Here is a 17,500-nt window from a genome sequence, read left to right on the forward strand (position 1 = left end):
TCAGGGTCTAATTTGACCATTTTTTACATTTGAGAGCCCCCCCCCCCCCCCCCCCCCCCCCCATTATGGCTTAAAACTGCCTTGAAATGTAAAATAACAACAACATGCAATTCAAAACGTGATTAATCACGATTAACTATGGAAATTCTGCGATTAATCTTGATTAAAAAAAAATAATCTTTTGACAGCCCTAGTTTTTACACTCCTTACACCTTCCTTCTTTCCTTGTTTCCTTCCTCTTTTCCTTCCTCCCTCCTTTCCTTGCTTCCTTCCTTTCCTCCCTTCTTCCTTGACTCGAGGACAACAGGAGGGTTAAGTGTAAGGTTCCTTCCTTCCCTCCTCCTTTCCTCCCTTCCTCCCTCCCTCCCTTCGTTCCTTGACTCGAGGACAACAGGAGGGTTAAGTGTAAGGTTCCTTCCTTCCCTCCTCCTTTCCTCCCTTCTTCCTCCCTTCCTCCCTTCCTTCCTTGACTCGAGGACAACAGGAGGGTTAAGTGTAAGGTTCCTTCCTTCCCTCCTCCTTTCCTCCCTTCTTCCTCCCTTCCTTCCTTGACTCGAGGACAACAGGAGGGTTAAGTGTAAGGTTCCTTCCTTCCCTCCTCCTTTCCTCCCTTCTTCCTCCCTTCCTCCCTTCCTTCCTTGACTCAAGGACAACAGGAGGGTTAAGTGTAAGGTAGACGTGACTGAGCTAGCAGAAATGTCCAAACTATAACATAAAGAGCCAAAACATGGCTGCAGGTTTTCATTCCAACCAACCAGCAGCAGCAGCAGCAGCGGCTCATCAGACTCGACTCATTTAATCAGCTGATCTTCAGACAGATCGGCTCCTGATTGGTTGCAACACATTATGTCCTGTGGTGTAATACTTTGGACATGGCCTGGTTTATAGCTTCACTTAACCCTTTGTGCTACATATAAGTTTAATAACTAATCATATACACATATCGACAACCTCTGGACTTTAATTGTAAATCAAATACATCAAAGTCCAGAAATTGTGATGATGAGGAATAATATATATATCGGACTTTGGCTTCATATATAATACTTGTTAGTAGATCAGTTCAGTGTTGGTTTGAATCCACACATGAGATTTATTGACCAGAAGGACGATATAGGACAGTATAGCCCTAACCCTATAACCCTAACTTTATCCCATTAAAACCACCACTTCTCATTTTTACATGTCTGTTCTCGTACAGATTAAACCAACGAGATACGACATGATGAATCACTGAGCTTTTAAATGTCTTAATTTGATCTTTGGACTCTGGACCAAGAGGTTAGAGTTAGCTGCTGTTACCTTTTTATTGCTTGCTGTCTTCATGCTAAGCTAAGCTAATCTTCTACTGCAGAGGTGTCAAACTCATTTTCATTCAAGGGCCACATACAGCCAAATTTGATCTCATGTGGGCCGGATCATTAAAAAGATGGAAGGAAGGAAGGAAGGAAGGAGGGAAGAAAATAAGGGAATAAGAAGGGAAGGAAGGAAGGAAGGAAGGAAGGAAATAAGAAGGGAAGGAAGGAAAGAGACAAAAGGAAGGAGGGAAGAAAGGTAGGAAAGAGAGATAGTGAAGGACAGACAGACAGAAGGAAGGAAGGAAGGAAGGAAGGAAGGAAGGAAGGGCAGATGGAAGGAAGGACAGGTGGAAGAGAGGAAGGAAGGACAGGTGGAAAGAAGGACAGAAGGAAGAATGGAAGGACAGATGGAAAGAAGGATGAATGGAAGGAAGGAACGAAGAAAGAAAAACAGGAAGGAAGGACAGAAGGAAGGAAGGAAAAGAGCACTGGATGGCAAGTGGGCCGGATTGGACCCCTTGGCGGGCCGGTTCTGGCCCACGGGCCGCATGTTTGACACCCCTGTTCTACTGAATCCAGCTCTACACTCCAATGCACTGATGTGAGCAAGAAAGCAAATAAGTTTCCTAAAATGTAAAATTTAAAAAAGGTAAATGCTGAAGTCTCCTCACAGCACAGAAGTTAAGACACTGATTATGAACAGCGATGTCTTTTGGTTGGAAAGAAAAACAGCAAATCACACATTTCGTCACATTTGATCAGCTGAAACCAAAGATTTGATGTTTTTTGCTTGCAGATTTTTCTTCTTGCAGCTCTACTTTAACCTTCCTGTCGTCCTTCCGGGTCAAATTGACCCCGTCTGTTTTTAACTGTTCCTTCTTTCCTCCCTTCCTTCCTTCCTTCCTTCCGTCTGTCTGTCCTCCCTCCCTCCTTCTTTCCTTCCCTCCTTTCTTCCTTGCTCCTTTCCTTCCCATCTTCCTTCCTTCCTCCCTCCCTCCCTTCCTTCCTTTCCTTCCTTCTCTCCTCCCTCGTTTCCTTTCTTCTCTCCTCCCTCGTTTCCTTTCTTCTTCCCTCCCTCCTTTCTTTTCTTCTTCCCTCCCTTCCTTCCTTTCCTTCCTTCATCCCTCCCTCCCTTCCTTCCTTTCCTTCCTTCATCCCTCCCTCCTTTCCTTCCTTCTTTCCTCCCTCGTTTCCTTTCTTCTTCCCCCCCTCCCTCCTTTCCTTTCTTCTTTCCTTCCTTCTTCCTTCCTTCTCTCCTCCCTCCTTTCCTTTCTTCTTCCCTCCCTTCCTTCCTTTCCTTCCTTCATCCCTCCCTCCCTTCCTTCCTTTCCTTCCTTCATCCCTCCCTCCCTTCCTTCCTTCTTTCCTCCCTCCTTCCCTCCCTCCTTTCCTTCATTCCTTCCTTCCTTCCTTCTTCCTCCCTCCCTCCCTTGACTCGAGGACAACAGGAGGGCTAAATAGAAATTATAGTTTTTTAATTTGGTTGAATGTTGAGTCCATTTATGTCTAATTTTTGGGTCTATGTGATGTTTTGTCCAATGTTTGTCCAGATAAACCTCGCTTTGTTTGGTGCTAATATGAGATTTAAATTTCAGGCTACAAATAGATTCAGAGCTGTTATGAAAGGAGCAGCGAGGGAAGAGCAGAAACAAAAGAGTTGATTGTTGTTGTTTGTCGTCGTCGTTGTTGCTTCCACGCACCTCCTGCACATTTCTGCATGAGTCAAAGAGTGTAAAGCAACGTGGAGCCGATGACGCTGCTCGCTGCTCGCTGATGGTGAACAGCTGTCAGAGGAGAAACTGTCAGAGTCCACAGAGTTACCACAAATTGTCTCCTTTTTACAGCGAGATGACAATACATTTCTAAGAGCTCATAAATTCAAACTGTCACATTAACATTGAGACAATGGACGAATCAAACCGCAATCTGCAAAACGTTCAGCTTCATAACGAACATCACATGAGCGTTTGCATCCTCACAGATTCCAGAGACGTCTCAAGTGTCAGATTCAGATGGTTTTATTTATCCCACAGGCCAGATCTTATCATTTTAAAATCTACCAGACCTTTTATACAAAACACAAACACACACACACACACACACACACACACAAACTGACTGACAGGTGTTGTCGGTTCTGCGAGTGATAACGGAGAGGTAGACAGATATGCACGCTGACATCGTGTGTGCCTCAGTGCCTATTGACTCTCACGAGGGTCACAAGGGTCGGGTGTAACTGTTGTTCAGTCTGCGTTGTGTTGTGTGAAGTTTGGACCGACACTCTTCGACTTTTGACCGTTAATTGCCTGAATACTGAAAATCCACTGGTCAGTCACGTAGGCACAGCAATGTTAAGGCACAGCTCTATAGAAAAGTTAGCAAATGTTAGCTTAGCTTCGGCGCTAAGGAAGCTAACTACAGTGTTATGGCACAGCTCTATAGAACAGTTAACAAATGTTAGCTTAGCTTCGGCGCTAAGGAAGCTAACTACATTGTTACAGCAGAACTCTATAGAAAAGTTAGCAAATGTTAGCTTAGCTTAGGCGCTAAGGAAGCTAACTACAGTGTTAAGGCACAGCTCTATAGAAAAGTTAGTAAATGTTAGCTTAGCTTAGGCGCTAAGGAAGCTAACTACATTGTTAAAGCAGAACTCCATAGAAAAGTTAGCAAATGTTAGCTTAGCTTAGGCGCTAAGGAAGCTAACTACAGTGTTAAGGCACAGCTCTATAGAAAAGTTAGCAAATGTTAGCTTAGCTTAGGAGCTAAGGAAGCTAACTACAGTTTAAACACTGACAAAATATAAACAATTTGACACATTAAAGTGAGTACAATGCAGCCGTCACTTTCTGTAATAAAGTCGGACATAATATCATGATAGCTGTGTCACTGAATTACGTTATTTTGACAGATTTAATGTAACTCTGTGCTTCATGTAACCTACCATGAGCTCAATCCTCTCATACTGGCACTGTGCCGACGTTACAGCCAGAATTTATGGACTGAGGAGAGGCCTGCAAACCAATGGGAATTCATAATACAGGTACAAACTAAAATGTGATTGGAGGCGAAAGTGGAATCAACAAACAAAAACTCTGTTACACGGGCAATGTTACCTTCAATGAATGATGATACCGGCCTCGTGAGAAAGTAAAAACACGATATAAACCAACTATTTTGTTAATAAAAGAACGAGAGTAATGATTTGTTTTCCTCAGGAGAGCTATGTAGCGCCGTCCCGAGAGCATTAAAGTGAATAATTCCAGATTATTTTCTTGATTAATATATTTATCATTTAGTATATGAAATGTGCAGGTTTCTCAGAGGCTGCTGTGGTGTGTTCAGTGCTTAATTTATCTTTCTGAGACTCTAAAATGTTCAGATATTCAATTTATTGTCTCATATGTCAAACAAAAAAACAGTTAAATCATCACATTTTAGAAGCTGGAGCCATGAAATGTTGAAATAATGAAAATAATCATTAGTTGCAGCTGTTAATATATTAACTGTGAAACTGTGATTTACAGAACAAACGACTAATGAATATATAATGTTTAGTTGCAGCCGTAATCAAACGTTTTCTTTCTTTTCCAGAGACAAATATCAAGCAAATTAGAGTTTAATGGAGAATTTGTTGACATGTACATTTATAACACATTTGTTGGTCATTTGGCAGTGGATCCGTCTAACTCTTATTTTTATATTCACACATTTCAGTCAGTGTTATAAGTTGGCAGACGGAGCGTGACGTTAAGTGCAGCCGGGGCTTTATAAAAAGACGCTGTAAACCAGAAAGATGTGTCAAAGTTTGTTCCCGAGCAAAGAGTCGATGAGGGATTATTGGCGTCTGGTGATTGACTGCGAATCAGAGCGTGACAATAATCAGCTCAAGAGAGAGAAATACAAACAGAAAGTTGTTTCATGGTTGTTTTTTCTACTGTGACGGATTATCTGAACAGCAAAGTCCTGATAAATGCAGCTTTGCCAGTCTTTGGATTCGCTTTCTCTTTGAAGTGAATGGGAAGGTGCGTCCAAACTTTTGACTTGTAGTTGTTTTATATAGGACGGCAGAGTGTGCTAATTGACAGCAGTAGTAATTGGAATACACCTATTCTACCTGTGGAGAAGCAAAACACTGGCAAATTTTGTATGGCTCACGATTTACGCAGCATTATTAACATCATCACCACAGCTACATTGCCAGTGCCCAATCCAGGGCTGGCAGATCCCTTTCAGATCCTCTTTCAGTCAAAATATTGGAGAGAAATTTGCCGTTTCTTGTGGACTCTGGGGCAAGGTACTCTACACTTAACTGTAGCGTGCCTAGGGTTGCAAAATTCTGTGAATTTTCAAACTTGGAAACTTTCCATGGGAATTTACGGGAATAAACCGGGAATAAACCGGGAATTTACTAAACTGAAGGTATGTTCTTATTAGGGAACTTAAATATAGTTGTGTAAAATAATATTTTAGCAGAATCCTGACTAAAACAACCAGATATCATGCAGTATAGTTGAATATCTATGCTATCACATGCTCAGATAGCACACTGTTTACTGCAGGGCTACTAAGACCACGCCCCCTACATGCACTATGCATACTGAGACCACGCCCCCTACATGAACTGTGCATTCCTCCATCACATGCACAGATGATTTCTACAATTCTGGACCACAAGTTTGAGCCCAGAGTGCATTTGGAATATTTCCAAAATTCCCCAGTTTAACTTCCCATGGAAACTTTCCGGAAATTTACCGGAAATTTTCCACCCCCTTGCAACCCTAAGCGTGCCTAATTCCAAGATGACTACAGACACTGTTGAATTAACTGGCTTCTCGGGACAACCTAATCTGCTGCCTTTTAACCGCTCCTTTACCTACACTGATAGCTGGACAATGTTTCACTCACTGATATGTATCTGTGACCTCAGTGTCCTGTCAATTTGATGGGAAGAGACATAGTACATACAGAAAGATAAAGATTAAAAGAAAACAGAGGTGAGCCCTAAAGATAAATAAGAAGGCAGCATTGGCATCCTTTAATAACACTGTCTGTGTCACCTGTTGAATATTTTTGACGCAGCTCATCTGTTTGGCCGGCTCAGCTGCATTTTCTCTCAAGAGCATAAAATGGAAAGATTGAACACACAAAGATACAAGTGAGATATTTTCTTTTGACACATGAGGAAATGTGACAGTGTTTTGTTTTTCTTTGTAAACCTCAACAGAACAGCTGCTTGCAGAAGTGTAAAATGGAAATTGTGCTTATTCGTCCTCAACCACAGGAAACAGGAGGTCTGATATTTCATGAGAAGACTACAAGCAGGCTCATCAGTGACTAACAATTAGTTTCATTATCGACTTTTTGTCAATTCACTGTCTGCTCGAAACCGCATACTTTCCTACTACTCACTAACTCTGACGTCATTTGAAGTATGTAGTGTGTTTCAACTGCGTAGTATGTGATTTAGAGTATGTGAGAAGTTCGAAATGGTGGTTAGAAATGTGGATAAATTGGTATATTTACAGAGTTAGAGCTAAAATGAAATCAGCTTCAGCCTGATGATTTCAGCTCGGGTAGGAACCAAATGCATTGTGGGTAATCGTGTAGTTTACTACAGTGTAAATGGTCTGTTTACTATCTGGTCCTTTAGTGTGTAGTATAGTAGTATGTAGTATAGAAGTATGTAGTATAGAAGTATGTAGTATGTAGTATAGAAGTATGTAGTATAGAAGTATGTAGTATGTAGTATAGAAGTGTGTAGTATGTAGTATAGAAGTATGTAGTATGTAGTATAGAAGTATGTAGTATGTAGTATAGAAGTATGTAGTATGTAGTATAGAAGTATGTAGTATAGAAGTATGTAGTATGTAGTATAGAAGTGTGTAGTATGTAGTATAGAAGTATGTAGTATAGAAGTATGTAGTATTGTAGTATAGAAGTATGTAGTATGTAGTATAGAAGTATGTAGTATGTAGTATGTAGTATAGAAGTATGTAGTATGTAGTATAGAAGTATGTAGTATGTAGTATGTAGTATAGAAGTATGTAGTATGCGGTTTCGAACACAGCCACTGATTTAACTTTCACACTGTCTCTAATTTCTTCTTCTGTAGTTACACTTCTTAATCTTTTGAAAGCTCAAGTGCGTTCACACTGAGAAGTATGGAAAACTGCAGTACACTATAGTCCCGTTTCCATTGCAGGAACTTTGGGGTAATTTATCGGGGCCCGTGGCCGAAGGACAATCTCCTGGAACTTTTTTACTGGGGAAAAAACGAGTCCCTGTTTCGGGGATAAAAATCTTAGAGCCCAATAATACCTCTTAAATATCTTGTTTTGTTTTGTCTGATCAACAGTTGAAAACTTAAAGATGTTCAGTTTATAAACTATTGAATATTATATAATACAATAATATAAACAGAGAAAAGTAGAAAACCCACACGTGAAATATCATTGACCCATTAGATTAATTTAAAATCAGTTATTCCTTCGATTGACCGAATCCTTTTGTTAATGAACACTTGTAGGGAGTTAAAATGGGAAGTAATAAGAAGATACCCTAAAGATACTGCCACTGAATGCAGAACTGAAATATAGAACAAAAAGTAATGTGCAGCTCCTCATACCCAGCAGCCAAGATAGAAACTCGCTCTTATCTTTTATTTTCCTCATTGACTGTTGAGTCATTCATAGCAACTGAAACTGTGTGCTGGTGTGCCTGGTACGACTAGAGGCTTCACAGAGAGAGAGGGGGGGGGGGAGGGGGGGAGAGACAGACAGACAGACAGACAGACAGACAGACGGACACAAGTGGAAAAGTTTAGTTATCAACTCAGAATTAAATAGAGAAATAAAAACGTGACTCATGATTTATGATTTGAAGGTAACAAGGGCTGTTTAGGTTTACAGGAAGCTGTGGTTGTTGAATGCCACTCCACAGTTATATCATATTTCATTAGACATTTTTAAAGTGTTGCACCAGTTTAGAGATTGATTATAGTCAAAGTACAGTATATTTAGGTAATATACCAACCAAAGTTAAAGCTGAAGACAGAAATTGAGTCTAAATATAAATAAGTGTCACGCACCATCTTGGCCAACAATTTGATATATTTCAGTGATTCATAAACTCTATAAATACTTTGTAGCCCCCAAAACTGGAGATATAAAGCCCAGATTAATGTGGAGTGGTGTCATTTTTATTCTGATGAAGAAATTCAACAACCAAAGCTTCCTTAACAGCCACAGGAAGCTAACATATATTGATAGCTGCTTTTTAAATGTCTCCTCTGGTTTATTTCTGAATCGTAATAAATGAACTCTTCCAACCCTTTTTCTGTCTGTTTTAAACCAACCTATTATTATTACAATGGTTAAAAACAATACTTACCTGTAAGGAAAGTTGTTGTACTCACCCTTTAGGAAGGGAGCACTGTTCGGTATGCAGGCTGAAGTAAAATTGTTTTGAACCGTTTGCATTTTTGTTGATTGACGTGTTTCTCTTTGTTCATTTTGAGGCTGCACCAATCATAAAGTTGCAAAAAGAGTTATATTGAGGTTGGCTTCATATAAGCAATGGACAAAAATCAGAATAGAGTGTCTTATTTATGATTGACAAGTATGAAAAGTTTGGATAATACGGTTTTTGGGCTGCAGGGTATTTTCTTCGCTGCAGTACCGCGAGTGGCCAAAAAGACAAGGGGGGCGCTGCATCCAACACGGTCATAATTTAGCTTAAACGACTGAAGAGCTTTTTCTGATTTTAGCCTTTATCATTTGTTTGCCACCTCTGGACTGGACTAGTACTGACCCCAGATTTGTAGTCCAGATTTATCCGGATACAATAAAATATAATAGAAAGCTTTATACTTATTATATTTTACATATAATGAGATTACAGGTGCCTCTCTATTTGTACTTTAAAGACAATAAAAACATGGCAACCCGATTTAAAAACAACACACACACACACAGCTAAAGAAAAGATGACATAGTAGGCTATGTTTAAAAATAAAAAGAGATGCAGCTATAATAGCATGATATGGATGGTATTGCCTGAATGATGAGCGTAAACGAGGCCTCGGAGTATCTCCACCTGACTCAAACCCGCACAGGTTACCAAGCCCTCGATAAATGTCGATAACTCTAATCACTGCCAACTGTGCCTGCAACAAATAAGATGAGTTATATAATATAGGCATTTAATTGTATCATAGGTGTGTTCATGTGGGTGTGACGACTATAATTATCTAATTATCCTATGAAGGTCGTTAATCATTCGATGTCGCCTACAGCAGCCAACGACTGCCTGGATACATTTTCTCTTTTGAATGTGAAGGTGTAAACTTCTCTAAAATTAAAATGTTTCTATATTCTACAAGTGAGACCTTTTTCTTTTGTCATCTTGTCATCAGGAGTTGAACAATTAAATGTGTTTTTTATTTGTGAGTCAAAATGAAACTGCCAGTCTCAAAATCCCTCTTGCTCATTACGAAAGTGAAAGTTAGTCATGTGTATCGTATCATTTTTTTTACAACACCTGGGAAGGGTTAGCAGCTTAGCAACAGAGATACAAAAATGAGATAAATGTCCTGCCTGTAAACGCTCCTCTCTGTGCTCTCAGCTTCTCACTCTTGTGTTGAAGTAGCTGACCGACTGACCAGCTGACCGCTCGCTGGCTTCACTGTCAATACTGGGCTCTGTTTGCTAACTGGGACTCACTCACCCACTCACTCAGGTCAGAGAGGACGCAGACAACCCAATTTCGAAGTCTGTGTGAACTGGGTCAAAAAACTTCTGACAGGACAGTTTCTACCTGCACAGCTTCGATTCGAGTCCAAGAACCATTTTTTTAGACTAAACAGCACATTCATAATTTTTTTTTACTGCTTTCATGTGCTCTCCAGACTGTGCAGAGAATTGAAATATAAGGATTGTAATTTTTGGTCCTGTAACTTCGACACATCGTCTTCTCATGCTTTTATTTTGGTGTGGAAAAAGCAGCAGCTCTAAATAGCAGCTTCCCCTCATTGTTTTATTTAAAAGACATTTAAAAAGAAAACATTGGCATATTCAACAACCTCCTGGCTGATAAAATAATTGAAACATGGTGTACATTCCTCCTTCAGACTTGTTGCTCTTCTTGCAGCAGCTGCAGCAGCACAAAGTGTCTCCGTGGCACTTCTACTAAATATACCAGAAGCCTTTTGTTACAGAAACAGGAAAAAAAAAGAAGCTTTTATCATGTTTACAACTTCTTCTAATTTTGGATATACGAAGCCATGAAGGCACCATCGTGTAATTGTTCATCTTCAATCAATCAATCAATCTTTATTTGTGTATATATATAGCGGCAAATCCCAACAAAAGTTATCTGAAGGCTCTTTTCACATGGAACAGGTCTAGACCGTACTCTCTAATTTAATTTAAAGAGACCCAACATTCCCACATGAGCAGCACATGGCGACAGAGGCAATTTGAAAAACTCCCCTTTAACTGGAGGAAACCTCAGGCAGCTCGTTAACAACTTTGAAAATAATAGGAGCATAAATAATACAGTGATTTAAAGGATATAATCTGGTATATACATTTCTTATTGTCAACATATCCCAAAAGATTAAACCCTACAATTAATTGGTTCTATTGTATCGTCCATCTAAAGCCTGATATATCTCATTCCTCTGTACCGCTGTTGTCTGATAACTTTTTAAAATGCTCTTCAATGAGTCATATTGACACGCCAGCATTCGCCCACACACAGTCCTATATGCTTTATGACGACAGGGAATTATTGACAGGGCTTGTGTTGTTTAACTACTGTTGCTATCAATATTCAGCCACAGCGGCTCCGCGAGCTCCTTTCTGTTTCTCTCTTTGTGTGCTGTCAGTCAGTCCCTGCAGGATTCAGGAGGATTTTTGTGAATATTTTAGTGATTATTGCAGCCAAAAAGTTTCCAAGAAATTTTGCAGTGACTTTTCTCGGCAGTTGTGATGTTTTATTTGAAGTTAATTTGCAGTAAAATTTGCAGGAAATGGGAACAATGCATGCAAGTAAAGGAACAGAATGGAAGGAAGAGTCATGTGTAATCATTTCCTTCACAATAAAAGCATGCTGAATATCACAGAAACATCTATATTTCACCATGAGCTCAAAGTTATATATAAAAACTTGAGTTCCATTTACTGTCACCTCAACATTAGCACTTCCTTCACAATAAAAGCATGCTGAATATCACCGAAACATCTATATTTCACCATGAGCTCAGTTATATATATAAAAACTTGAGTTCCATATACTGAAACAACTGCAAGCAAAGGAATATAATGGAAGGAAGAGTCATGTGTTATCATTTCCTTCACAATAAAAGCATGCTGAATATCACCGAAACATCTGTATTTCACCATGAGCTCAAAGTTATATATAAAAACTTGAGTTCCATTTACTGTCACCTCAACATTAGCACTTCCTTCACAATAAAAGCATGCTGAATATCACAGAAACATCTGTATTTCACCATGAGCTCAAAGTTATATATAAAAACTTGAGTTGCATTTACTGGAACAACTGCAAGCAAAGGAATATAATGGAAGGAAGAGTCATGTGTAATCACTTCCTTCACAATAAAAGAATACTGAATATCACAGATCTAGATCTCTATATATATATCACATCTATATTTCACCATGAGCTCAAAGTTATATATAGTTCCATTTACTGTCACCTCAACATTAGCACCAAGTTAGAATCAGTCAATACCGCCATTAAAATAAATACTCATGAACATAAATATACAGTCAACCGCAGACCTTAATGCAGCCGCTTTGGTTGCAGTGATTCGTCTACTTGGTTTATTCATTGGAGACGTTTGATATGCTTTGTGGGGGTTGTTTTGTATGATCTATGGTAGTAATTTCTGTGCCGCAGCGCTCCGATGTTGTCCAAAAAAACCATTGAAAAAGCATCTTAATGAGCCAAACTGCACTGGGTGACATGTTCCTTCATCACTGTGAAATCACACAATGTAGTTTATTTTGACTAAATCTCCACACACAACGTCCTGCTGCTAGAAATACTCAGTAAAATATGAAATGTGGATTCATCCGCCGCTGAAAATAGTCCCCAACAAAATGGACTGTTTCCTCCTGTTTGAGTGACGTTTGGTAAAAAACTACAGTGACCACCTGTTTAAGGAAACTAGGGAGCATTTTTAACCCTCCTGTTGTCCTCGAGTCAAGGAAGGAAGGAAGGAAGGAAGGAGGGAGAAAGGAAGGAAGGTAGGAGAGAGGGAGAGAGGAAAAGAGGAAAGAGGAAAGAAGGACAGAGGAAAGAAGGAAGGGAGGAAGGAAGGAAGGAAGGAAAGAAGGAAGGAAGGAAGGGAGGAAGGTAGGAGGGACGAAAGAAAGAGAGAAGGAGGGAGGGAGGAAAGAAAGAGAGAAGGAGGGAGGAAGGAAAGGAAAGGAAAGGAAAGAAGGAAGGAAGGGAGGAAAGAGAGAGGAAGGGCGGAAGGTAGGAGGGACGAAAGAAAGAGAGAAGGAGGGAGGAAGGAAAGGAAAGGAAGGAAGGTAGGGGGGAGGAAAGAAAGAGAAGGAGGAAGGAAGGGAGGAAAGGGAGGAAGGAAGGAATGAAGGAAGGAAGGAAGGGAGGAAAGAGAGGAAGGAAGGAAGGGAGGAAAGAGAGAGGAAGGAAGGAAGGAAGAGAGGAAAGAGAGAGGAAGGGAGGAAGGTAGGAGGGAGGAAAGAAGGAGAGAAGGGAGGAAGGAAAGGAAAAGAAAGAAGGAAGGAGGGAAGGAAAGAGAGAAGGAGGGAGAAAGGACAGAAGGAAGGAAGGAAGGAAGGGGGGAAAGAAGGAACAGTCAAACCAGACGGGGTCAATTTGACCCGAGAGGACGACAGGAAGGGTTAAAAGAATAAACTACATATTTGTGACTTACTTGTAAAGAGTAAAGGTTTGAAGCTGAGAGACAGACTAACACGTGGTTGGTTTGGTCTTTTCATTGGATTCGTTGGAGCATAAGATCTTTTATCTCGTATTCGTTTCACCTTTTTGGTTTCACTTTTTTTATATCTGTGGTTGTGTTTTTTGTGTGTTGCAGCTACAGAAAGCATTTGTTTTTTAAGTTCTAGGTTAGAAAATGAACCCACTGAAACTCTAATTTGGGGTTTCAGTCTCATTCCAAAATGTTCACTGTGCAGTATTAGAGACTGACCTGGTCTTTGTTAAGACTTCAGCTCTGCTCTGTTTACAGTCTATAATACCTTCCATCTGGCTTTACCAAGACCATTTGCCAAAACAAAAAAAAAAGCCCTTTTCCATTGCATATTCTCTTCCTCTGTCATCCCTGCAGGTGCCCCTCCCATCCCTACCAGTCTCTTTCTGAACTGGCACACAGCAGCGTTGTAACAGTAACCCATTTACAGTGATGGGAATGTGGGTCGGATACACGGGCACTGTGCTCACGCTACAGGGCCTTTACTGCCAGGAGGGAAAATATCGAGCCCGGCCTCCATATTTCACCCAGATTGTCATAGATTTATTGGACAGTAAGAGGCCATTACTGTACCAGAGCAGAAGAGTGATGGTTACAGGGAAGTGAAGAGAACGTGGAAAACCCAGAGAGAGACAGAGAGAGATGCTGCGCTCATGTCAGATTTCATTTTTGTAAAAGTTAATCCACGTTTTCCTACTGCTGAATCCAGATAGTAGTGTTAGAAAGAGTTTTTTTTGGTGTGGAATTTTATAACGTCCATTTGCGCCATTGTGTCTTCATTCAGATAATAAAAAATAATCAGAATTATTAGTCATTTCAGTAAGGTTTTGTTCCCGAATGGCAAATTATCCCCATTCGCTGAGCTCCACAACACAAAGAAATCTACTTTCTTTAAGTAAATATGTTGAAATCATTCAGGCAGCAGGCTTGTCATGTTTAGCTGGAACTGGCCAATGCTTTTAAAGGGGAACAAACATAGTCAAAGTTGCAAAATGTGAGGTTGAATGTATGTAGAAATGCTGCCAGGAAGTCAAACCTCAACCTGCTTCAACCTGCTGTGAATGATTTCTACCTAAACGACGAGCTGGTGGTTTTTCCATATGCTGTCTTTGTGTTGTTCACTCTCATATTTCAGATCTGATTCTGGTTCAAACACATTTAAAGTAACGAACGAGAGAAAAATAAGTTAAATCCTGCTGCTGTTGCAAAAAGAAACGTCCGGAGCAAAGTTGAAGTCCTGGATTTTAACTTTCAGCCAGCATTCATATATATACCTTCACATCAAGTTGACCATGTTTCATATCCAAAAAGCATTTGATTTAAGATATGTAGACCTGTCACAATATCTACTTTTATAGGACGATATATTGTCTCAGAAATAATCGCGATAAACGATATTATTGTCATTTAAAGATAATTTTATACCACTGATATAATGATAATATAATAGTATAATAATGTAAAGGTGGGATTGTAGACTTCAGTATAAAAACCCAGACTGCCATTATGTTTGGGGACTCCAGGATTCCGGAATTGGCCGTGATTCCGGAATCCCGGGCCAATTCCGGAATCGCGGCACAATTCCGGAATTCTTCTGCAGTCTCCACTCAGGACGAGCACAGTGAGGAATGGAGGACACTACTCACTTAGCCAATGTGACATGAATAGCCTCTTAGCTGCTAATGTGAAGTGTGGCAATACTGAGGTCAAAGGTCACGTCCATGTATCATATGATAAGTCCATATATAGACATGATGACGCTGATTATTACGTTAATTTATGATCAGTCGATAATTATTATGACAGGCCTAAAGATAATGCTCTAAGCAAAGTGTGTTGAGCTTTTCAGATGAACAGGAAGTGTGAAAGAGTGGTTTATTTTTAATATGAGGTGTGATGAACAACTGAGTTTTTCCTCCATATCCTGGAGACACATTTAACTTCTTCTCTTGCATGTGTGAAATCTATTAGATTCAGTTTTTATTGATATCATGATGTTAACTCCAGCAAGCCTTCACACAGTCCTACATTATACTGTAAACTGGTCATATCTGGATCCTCGGGTCTGTTCTAAACTGCATACTTTCTTACTACTCGTACTAACTCTGACGTCATTTGAAGTATGTAGTGTGTTTCAACTGTGTAGTATGTGATTTAGAGTATATTTAGAGTGAGAAGTTCCTGGATGGTTTACTAGATTCTCCAGAAATGCAGAGTATGTATCAAGAGCTGACTACTCACACTCACATTACCCAAGATGCAACGCTACTACTCACACTCACATTACCCAAGATGCAACGCTACTACTCACACTCACATTACCCAAGATGCAATGCAACTTCTGACAAAAACCCAAAATACAAACGTCACAGATCACTGAGGGTATGTTCGCTTCCTGTTTTCAAAATAAATGCACCAATTCTATCGTTATGGTTTTCTTAATAACAACAGGCAACAGGTCTTATTTTGTGAAAATGACAGGAAGTGCATTACTCGCTACGGCTAACTTGAGCGGCTCCGAATTCTCAGGAGCAAAACTTTAAACAGGTGTTATTTGGACAAGTTAGCGTCACATTGTGGATCTAAAGGGCTACTTTACTTTCTTCCTAAAAAGGTTAGAAATGTGGATAAAGTGGTTTATTTACAGAGTTAGAGCTAAAATGAAATCAGCTTCAGCCTGATGATTTCAGCTCGGGTAGGAACCAAATGCATTGTGGGTAATCGTGTAGTTTACTACAGTGTAAACGGTCTGCTTACTGTCTGGTCCTTTAGTGTGTAGGATGTAGTTTCAAACACAGCCTGAGAGTCAATCATAGAAACCGTGAGAGGTCAGAGAGGGTCTAGACCTTCCTCCTCCTCCTCCTCCTCCTCCTCCTCCTCCTCCTCCTCTTTCTCCCGTGCTCACAGATTGAGGTTGGGATTGTGCTGGTTATACGGGTGTAATCCTGCAGATTTGAGCCCCCCCCCTCAGTCTTGATCACGATGAGCCAGACCAGCTTATAGAAGCGGGGGTCTGCGGTTCTGTAGCATCTGTCACCTCACATGTTCACATCCAGCTCATCTCCACACACACACACATGTACACCCTCGGCTCTGAACCGCACAGTTACAGTAACTCCCCTCCCGCTCTACTCATCATTATGATTTGAACGTCTCTCCTTTATGTTAATTTGACGTGTGACTTTTGTGTGTTTGGTGGTTTCAGATCAGGCACCATGGGGAAAGGCTGCATGACAGTTACCAAGTACTTCCTGTTCCTCTTCAACCTCCTCTTCTTCGTGAGTATTTTATTGATTTGGTTTTTTATGGAGTACAAACAGAAATATAGTAAAGTATAGTAAAGTAAAGTAGTACCATCATAACTAAAGTACAACATCAGTCCTTCATTTCCTGTATGAATACTTTTGGCTCGTCTGACTGTAAAATAACAAAGATTTAACTTCACTAATTATTCATAATTAAATGTCATTAAAGGAGAAATCCACCTTTTTAAAACATCAAACACTTCTCATGTTTTTAAATGTTTTCACCAGATTAAGTTAAGGTGACTTATTGTGGAGAATCAATGTTTCCACCAGCTGCTAAAAAGTGTTAAAATATTATATTAATAATCTAAAATATTAACTATAAATATGCATAATCAGCGTTTCCCAACGTGACCTCGAAAAGTCAGAAAATAAATCACAAAGAAATAATTTGCACAAATATGTTTTATTATTTTTTAAAACATTTTAATTTATTTAATTAAAACTCTAAAAATATTTATCATAGTTTTTTTTATATTTATTCATTTATTTATTTATTTTAAATCATAAATATATATCATAAAATAGTCATACATATGATTTATATTAAATATAATTAATTTAATTATATTTATATTTATTGCTAACATTTATTATAACAATAGTTCATAACATTAATAATTTAAATAATAAAATAAACTTAAAAAATGTCTTAAATAATTAACATTTAAAGTAATATAATATGTATTTAGTATGTACTTTTTTCCACTTTTTTGGGACCAATTTATTATTTTATTAACACAAGGAAACCAGTCAGTACATTTACAACAAGCATAAATAATAGTCAGTGAGGTTTAAATGAACATGTGATTGAATACAAGCGTTGATATTAGTCTGCAGCCACCAGAAACACTTCCCTCCACTTGTTGCTTTGTTCTTTAAACATTAAAAAGTTGTTCATCAAACCTCAT

General features: G+C 39.4%; 1 protein-coding gene across 1 annotated transcript in view; it reads left to right on the forward strand.

Moving 5' to 3' along the window:
• Positions 1–17,500, forward strand: part of LOC128365475 (CD82 antigen-like) — a 41,645-nt gene that overhangs the window by 5,470 nt on the left and 18,675 nt on the right. The window contains exon 2 of the mRNA XM_053326266.1: positions 16,490–16,562. Within this exon, the coding sequence (XP_053182241.1) occupies positions 16,500–16,562 (63 nt within the window). The 5' untranslated portion in view covers positions 16,490–16,499. The remainder of the gene's footprint in view (positions 1–16,489; positions 16,563–17,500) is intronic.

Source organism: Scomber japonicus, chromosome 1 (assembly GCF_027409825.1).
Source record: "Scomber japonicus isolate fScoJap1 chromosome 1, fScoJap1.pri, whole genome shotgun sequence".
NCBI classification, from domain to species: Eukaryota; Metazoa; Chordata; class Actinopteri; order Scombriformes; family Scombridae; genus Scomber; species Scomber japonicus.